The sequence below is a fragment of the Gossypium hirsutum genome, chromosome D06 (assembly GCF_007990345.1).
Source record: "Gossypium hirsutum isolate 1008001.06 chromosome D06, Gossypium_hirsutum_v2.1, whole genome shotgun sequence".
Taxonomy (NCBI): domain Eukaryota; kingdom Viridiplantae; phylum Streptophyta; class Magnoliopsida; order Malvales; family Malvaceae; genus Gossypium; species Gossypium hirsutum.
In genome coordinates this window covers 66,468,533-66,474,663 of record NC_053442.1, presented here as the reverse complement: position 1 = coordinate 66,474,663, position 6,131 = coordinate 66,468,533, and the positions used below count along the sequence as shown (strand labels likewise).

The 6,131-nt window shown below is 36.2% G+C and overlaps 2 protein-coding genes across 2 annotated transcripts; one reads left to right on the top strand and one right to left on the bottom strand.

Moving 5' to 3' along the window:
* The first annotated feature begins 335 nt into the window (after positions 1-335).
* On the top strand, positions 336-3,442 carry LOC107963733 (serine/threonine-protein kinase D6PKL2). Its single transcript, XM_016900185.2, has 3 exons — positions 336-599; positions 1,438-2,392; positions 2,481-3,442. Exons 2-3 carry the CDS (start codon positions 1,548-1,550, stop codon positions 3,355-3,357), a joined length of 1,722 nt encoding a protein of 573 aa, XP_016755674.1. The 5' UTR covers positions 336-599; positions 1,438-1,547; the 3' UTR covers positions 3,358-3,442.
* Positions 3,443-3,528: 86 nt separating this feature from the next.
* Positions 3,529-5,743, bottom strand: LOC107963734 (U-box domain-containing protein 35). Its single transcript, XM_016900186.2, has 4 exons — positions 5,302-5,743; positions 5,077-5,195; positions 4,089-4,213; positions 3,529-3,975 (listed from the first exon to the last, which is right to left on the bottom strand). The coding sequence occupies exons 1-4, from the start codon at positions 5,627-5,629 to the stop codon at positions 3,723-3,725; spliced, it is 825 nt and encodes a 274-aa protein (XP_016755675.1). The 5' UTR covers positions 5,630-5,743; the 3' UTR covers positions 3,529-3,722.
* Positions 5,744-6,131: the final 388 nt, after the last annotated feature.

Sequence of the window (6,131 nt, the reverse complement as noted above, 5' to 3'; positions counted from 1 at the left end):
CGCTAGTCGGACTTTCAAAAAAGGGTAAACTACCTTGAATTTTTGGATGTTTCTATTTTTACATTAGCTAAGTAGTGACCAAAAAAAATAAAATTGAATAGTTGGGGGACCATTTTGTAACTTTTTATAGTTGAGTAACAAAAAAAAGTTGGATGAATTCTATTATAGTTTACCCTTAAAAAAGCTTAACAACCTAATCACTTAAATAAAAACTTTCGAATAATTTAGTGACTATTTTATAATTTTTTAAAGTTACATGACCAAAACGTAAACATATTGATAGTTTGATGACCCTATAGTTATTAATAGGTTTTGTATCCAATGAAGGCCGGTCCATTTGGAATTTGTAAACACTCATAAGAAAAACATCCTTTCTCTCACTATATATCTCAAGCTTCCATTTTGTTATGTTCTCTCTCTTTATAAAAGGCCAAACTCAACTCAACTGAGTGGTGGTGGGTGCGGCTGTAACTGTTTAAGAAGCTACCCAAACATCTCTCTTTCTTCTTCTACAGTCCTTTGCTTTCTCCTTTAACCCAAATCTCTCGTTCCCTTAACCTTCCCAATTCCACGGTCATCTCATAATTTCATTTTCATTGGTACTCTCTTTCTCTCTCTCTCTTCTCTTACCTTTTTTTTAGCTTTAATGGCGTTTTTACTTATCTTTGCTTAATACTAGTAGTTTCTCTCCTATTATCTTGATTTTCAGTGATTGGGTTTTTCTTTTTAGCTTTGGATCTGTCTTGGGTTTTTACTTAAAACTCTTACTCTTTTTTATCATTGATGGAGATCTGGTTTCACTCAAATGTTTCACTGTTTTGGGATATCTCTTTTGGGGGGAAAGTTTGTATTTTTTTTTTGAATAAAAATTTGCATATGTAAATGGAAGAACCTTGCATGCTGTTTTATGATTGATTCTTTTGTATTTACTGGGATTTCTCCATCTAACACACGCAAAAAAAGTGTTCTAATGGCTAATTTTCTCTCTTTAGGTGAGAAATTTGTTTCAATTTTTAAGATATTTCTAGTATTTGTAATTCAAATATGCTTCTAGGATTCTTTTCCCATTGTAGTTCAGCTAGTTATAGGTAAAAGTACATAGAGGCCCTTGTATTGCATTTTGCTTCCTTTACCCAATAAAAATTGGACAAATTAGTCTCAAACTAGTCATTTGTGGTCAAAGTTTTATCTATTTTTAGTGCTAAAAACTAGCGTGGCTGAATGAAATTTTAAATGATGTATCAATTTTCTCTTTACTTTAATGTACAAGGATCAATATGCCCATTTTTTTAGTAGAGGGGACAAAATGCAGTCTCACTCCTAGCACAAGGGCCTCCATCCATGGTACTTTTACACTAGTTATATTAGCTGACCTCAGACCTCAGTGAATCATGATGAGTTGTTCTTATGATAATTTTGTCTGCTTTGTATGATTAGCTTTTGGTTGGAGTTAGAGGAAGCAGCTATGTTGGACTTCAGATGGAGATATGGTGCTGTTTGTAATGATTTTTGGACTATGTATTTGTGAGATTTGAACCTCGTTGCTAATGGCCTCAAAGGTTTCCAAGACAAGCAAATCCGAGCTGGCTACTCTCGAATCGGTAGGGACTACATCGAAACAAGTTGTGGGAGAGGCTTCCGAAAAGAAAAGGTCACTGATTTTAGATCAAAATGGTTCTGTTGAATCTTTAACTAATAAGTTGGAATCAAGTTCATTGGTTTCATGTCTTAAAAAAGCATCGAGTGGAGTAGATTCATCCATTTACGAGACTAGAGATTCACCCGAAATCTCTGTTGATCAAGAAAAGAAAACATCGGAATATGGAAGTGTTAAAAGCAGCTTGGTGTCTGCCAAAGTTAGTGACGGGACTAGTAGTCTTGCCAAGATCAGTGACCGTCTTGATTATGTTGAGAGTGGCAAGAGCAGCATATGTAGAGGCAGTACAAGCAGTGATGTGAGCGATGAAAGCTCGTGTAGCAGCTTTAGTAGTAGTATCAATAAGCCTCATAAAGCGAACGATTTGAGATGGGAAGCTATCCAAGCTGTTAGGGCAAAAGATGGGATTCTCGGTTTAAGCCATTTTAGACTACTAAAGAGGTTAGGTTGTGGCGACATTGGGAGTGTCTATCTATCAGAGTTGAGTGGAACTAAGTGTTATTTCGCAATGAAAGTTATGGACAAAGCATCTTTAGCAAGTCGTAAAAAGCTGCTTCGAGCTCAAACAGAAAGAGAGATACTGCAATCTCTTGATCATCCGTTCCTTCCTACGCTTTACACGCATTTTGAAACGGAGAAGTTCTCGTGTTTGGTAATGGAGTTCTGTCCCGGTGGAGATTTGCACACCCTTAGGCAGAAGCAACCAGGGAAACATTTTCCGGAACAAGCAGTAAAGTATAACAAATAAACCGAAAATGCCACAGTTTCTGATTTTTTGAAACATATATGCTGATATTTGAAACTCTTGTATTCTATTTTGCAGGTTTTATGTAGCAGAGGTCTTGCTAGTACTAGAATATCTTCACATGCTCGGGATTATCTATCGTGACCTTAAACCCGAAAATGTTCTTGTAAGAGAAGATGGTCATATAATGCTTTCTGATTTCGATCTTTCCCTTCGTTGTACTGTTAGTCCGACTCTTGTCAAAACGTCCTCTCTCGAATCAGAGCCGTTAAGGAAGAACCCTGTTTATTGTGTTCAGCCTGCTTGCATCGAACCTTCGTGCATTCAACCAGCTTGTGTTGTCCCAACAACATGCTTTTCTCCCCGTCTCTTTTCTAGCAAGTCCAGGAAAGACCACAAGCTGAAAAACGAAGTCGGTAACCAAGTGAGTCCTTTACCTGAGCTAATAGCAGAGCCAACTGATGCACGTTCAATGTCATTTGTTGGGACACACGAGTACTTGGCTCCAGAGATCATCAAAGGTGAAGGCCATGGAAGTGCTGTTGATTGGTGGACTTTTGGAATCTTCCTCTATGAACTCTTGTTTGGTAAAACTCCTTTCAAGGGATCCGGGAACCGAGCAACATTGTTCAATGTCGTAGGACAACCTCTTCGGTTTCCAGAATCACCCATTGTGAGTTTCGCAGCAAGGGACCTCATACGAGGTCTACTCGTAAAGGAACCACAACATAGATTGGCTTATAAGCGAGGTGCAACCGAGATTAAACAACATCCTTTCTTCGAAGGTGTGAATTGGGCATTGATTCGTTGTGCTACTCCACCCGAGATTCCAAAGCCAGTCGAGCTTGAACGAGTTCCAGCTTCACCGGCATCAACAAGTGAAAAGGTTGCTGTCAATGCAGCTGCTTATAATCAGAAAGGTTCAGACAATTATCTCGAGTTTGATTTCTTTTAGCGGTTGTTGGTATTAAATCGCAGAACCGAATTTGTTTCTTTTTAACAGGAAGAATTATTATGAACATCTCAATGGTTGTCAGTAATCCGAGGCTGAAAGTTTCTTCTTGATGGAAACATTACATGGAGAAAATTATGTCTGTTGTTGCTACCTATTTAACAAATTTGAATCTGCATTTCGTAATTATTTCATGAATTAATATATGATTTCAAACAGAGAGCAATGTAGCACAACAGACCAGAACATTCATTTATGAACTCCAAAACCATATCTGGTAATAAAATTGTAACAATCATGAGAGAAATAATGGGACATACAGTGGAACTTGTTTAGTACTGTGTTTCATAATGCTAATGAAGAAATTCTTAGAACTTGGTGGGTCTGAAACACATGCATGCAAACGAATCATTACGGCGATCATCATCAGCTTCCGGCAACACCTTGAACTGGTCTTCATTGGCAGCTGGAGATTGTGAGGGCAATGGTGAGGGCAACGGCAATTCGAGCATTTGGGCAGTTGCGTCTTTTCCTTCACATATGACCTTGACCTGGCAAGTATTTGGTGCAGTCTCAAATATTTGATGAGCTATCCGAACACCTCTCCTTGACTTCACTTTCCTAAAACACCCCATTAAAACAAGACAACGATAAAGACAGAGAAACAGAACATAGAAAAGGGTTCTAAGAATATATAGATGTGTGTGTGTGTGTATGTGTGTGTGTGTGATTACCTTGAAGTTGTGAAGTTGGAGTTGGAGGCTCCAACCACTAGCTTTGTAATGTTTAGAATAGGTATTAGATCTAATATGGCTTTTGCAACCATATCACTTTCAACAAGCATCGTATCTACCTTAACCTGTTATAAATAAAATCAATTGGTCTATAATCTGTTAGGTTTTGGTTAAATTCTGCTATTACTCCCTGTACTTTACAGAAATCATAGATTTAGTCTTATACTTTAATTTGATCAAATTTTGTCCCTATATTTTTCAAAATTTAAAATTCACTAAATGATAATTGTTAAATTAACTAAGTTAAGTTCCGCTATTTCCAAAATCTGGCACGCTAAACAAATTATCATATGTATAATGTCATGTCAGTTTATTATTTCTACACATTACTTATTACAAATTCAGTTAATAGATTGACAATAGTCATTTGCATTAAGATTAAAATTTTAAATTTCGAAAAGTATAGGGGCTTTTGAATGATCCGATTAGAGAATATGGATCAAATCTACGATTGTACGCATAGAACATGACTAGTAATTGAATTTAACTGCTTATGTTTGAGTTAGCAGGGGTGAATCAAAAAATTCTTTTAAGGGAGACGAAATTTAGTATAAATTTTTGAGAGATTAAAACGTAATTTTATCATTTATTAATTTATAATTTTAGCATTTTTAAGGGATTAAAAAGAATTTTTTTCCATTTCTGAGACAGTCAATTTGTACCATATATTAATTTATATTTTTATTATTTTAGAGAGGACTAAACAGATAATTTTTCATTGGAGGGGCCAAGGTCCCTGTCGGCCTCTTAAATTCACCCTATAGGTTTGGACTAAAACTTCAAAATTCAAAACGTAAAGGATTAAGAATTGACACAGGGACTAAAATCGACCATTTCAAAAAGTACAGGGACTAATAGAAAATTTTAACCGTCAAATTTTCCTTCGAGAAAAGCAATGCAACTAAATAGTACATAACGTTTACGGTACCTTAGAAGCGGAGCAGATATCAATATATTTTTGAAGCAGTTGGCGTCTCTTCCCTCTTTCTTCCGCCATATAACTCTCCACTTGTGATGCCGATACTTGACTCTTCGGCAGCTTTCCTACTATCATCAAAAACCAAAGTTATGCATTAATTGACGATCCGACTCGACCCTTCGAACCGGGTCGGATTGAAAAAAAATTATGGTGAATGAATTTAAATTTAATTACATGGAGAAGGAATGAAGTGAATCTCGGGAAACACGTGGATGAGATAAACAGTAGTGGAAGAACCATTGATAAAATGAGAGATCGTCCATGACAGTGCATCGATACTTGATTGGCTCTTCCCTACCGCTACGTATATATTATCTTCATCGTCATCTCTTGCCGCTACGTCAAAAGAAAATAAACTGTTGATCTCTTCTTCTTTGATCGACGATAAGGGTTCCCCGTCGTGAATTTCAAATAATTCACTCCCTTCTTCTTCTTCTTCTATTTCTCTTATACTGCTGGAGAAGGTGTAATTGTGAGCTGATTCCGTCGGCGGTATCGACATTTTCTTGGGAAAATTTGATGAGCTTGACGGTTACCTATAGAAATTAAGCTTCATTGATGTTTATATATAGCGTTCAAAGTCCAACTCTTTGCCTTTTAATTTGACTTTTCTGAAACCTTAATGAAAGCGATTACATTTTTCAGTAACTTATAAGTTATTAAATTATTAGTAAATTATAAAATGATCACTGAACTATTCGAAAATTTTTATTTAAGTTACTGTACTGTTAAAATTGTTGTTGTTTGTCCTCCTCTATCCGCACTACCTGCACCATTCAAAAACTCTTATTCCTCTTCTCTTTTACATTTCATTTTTTTTAAAACAACTTTAAATGTCACAAATCTACAAACCAAAATCTAAATAGCTTTCTTCTTTGATCTTTAACATTGGTCGTCAGATCAATTTCGATCTATGGTATGTGTTTCTACTTGTTGGCAGCTATTGATCCACTGTACTGATCATCGAATCATCGCTCGAAGCTTGCTAGTCATACTTTAAAAAA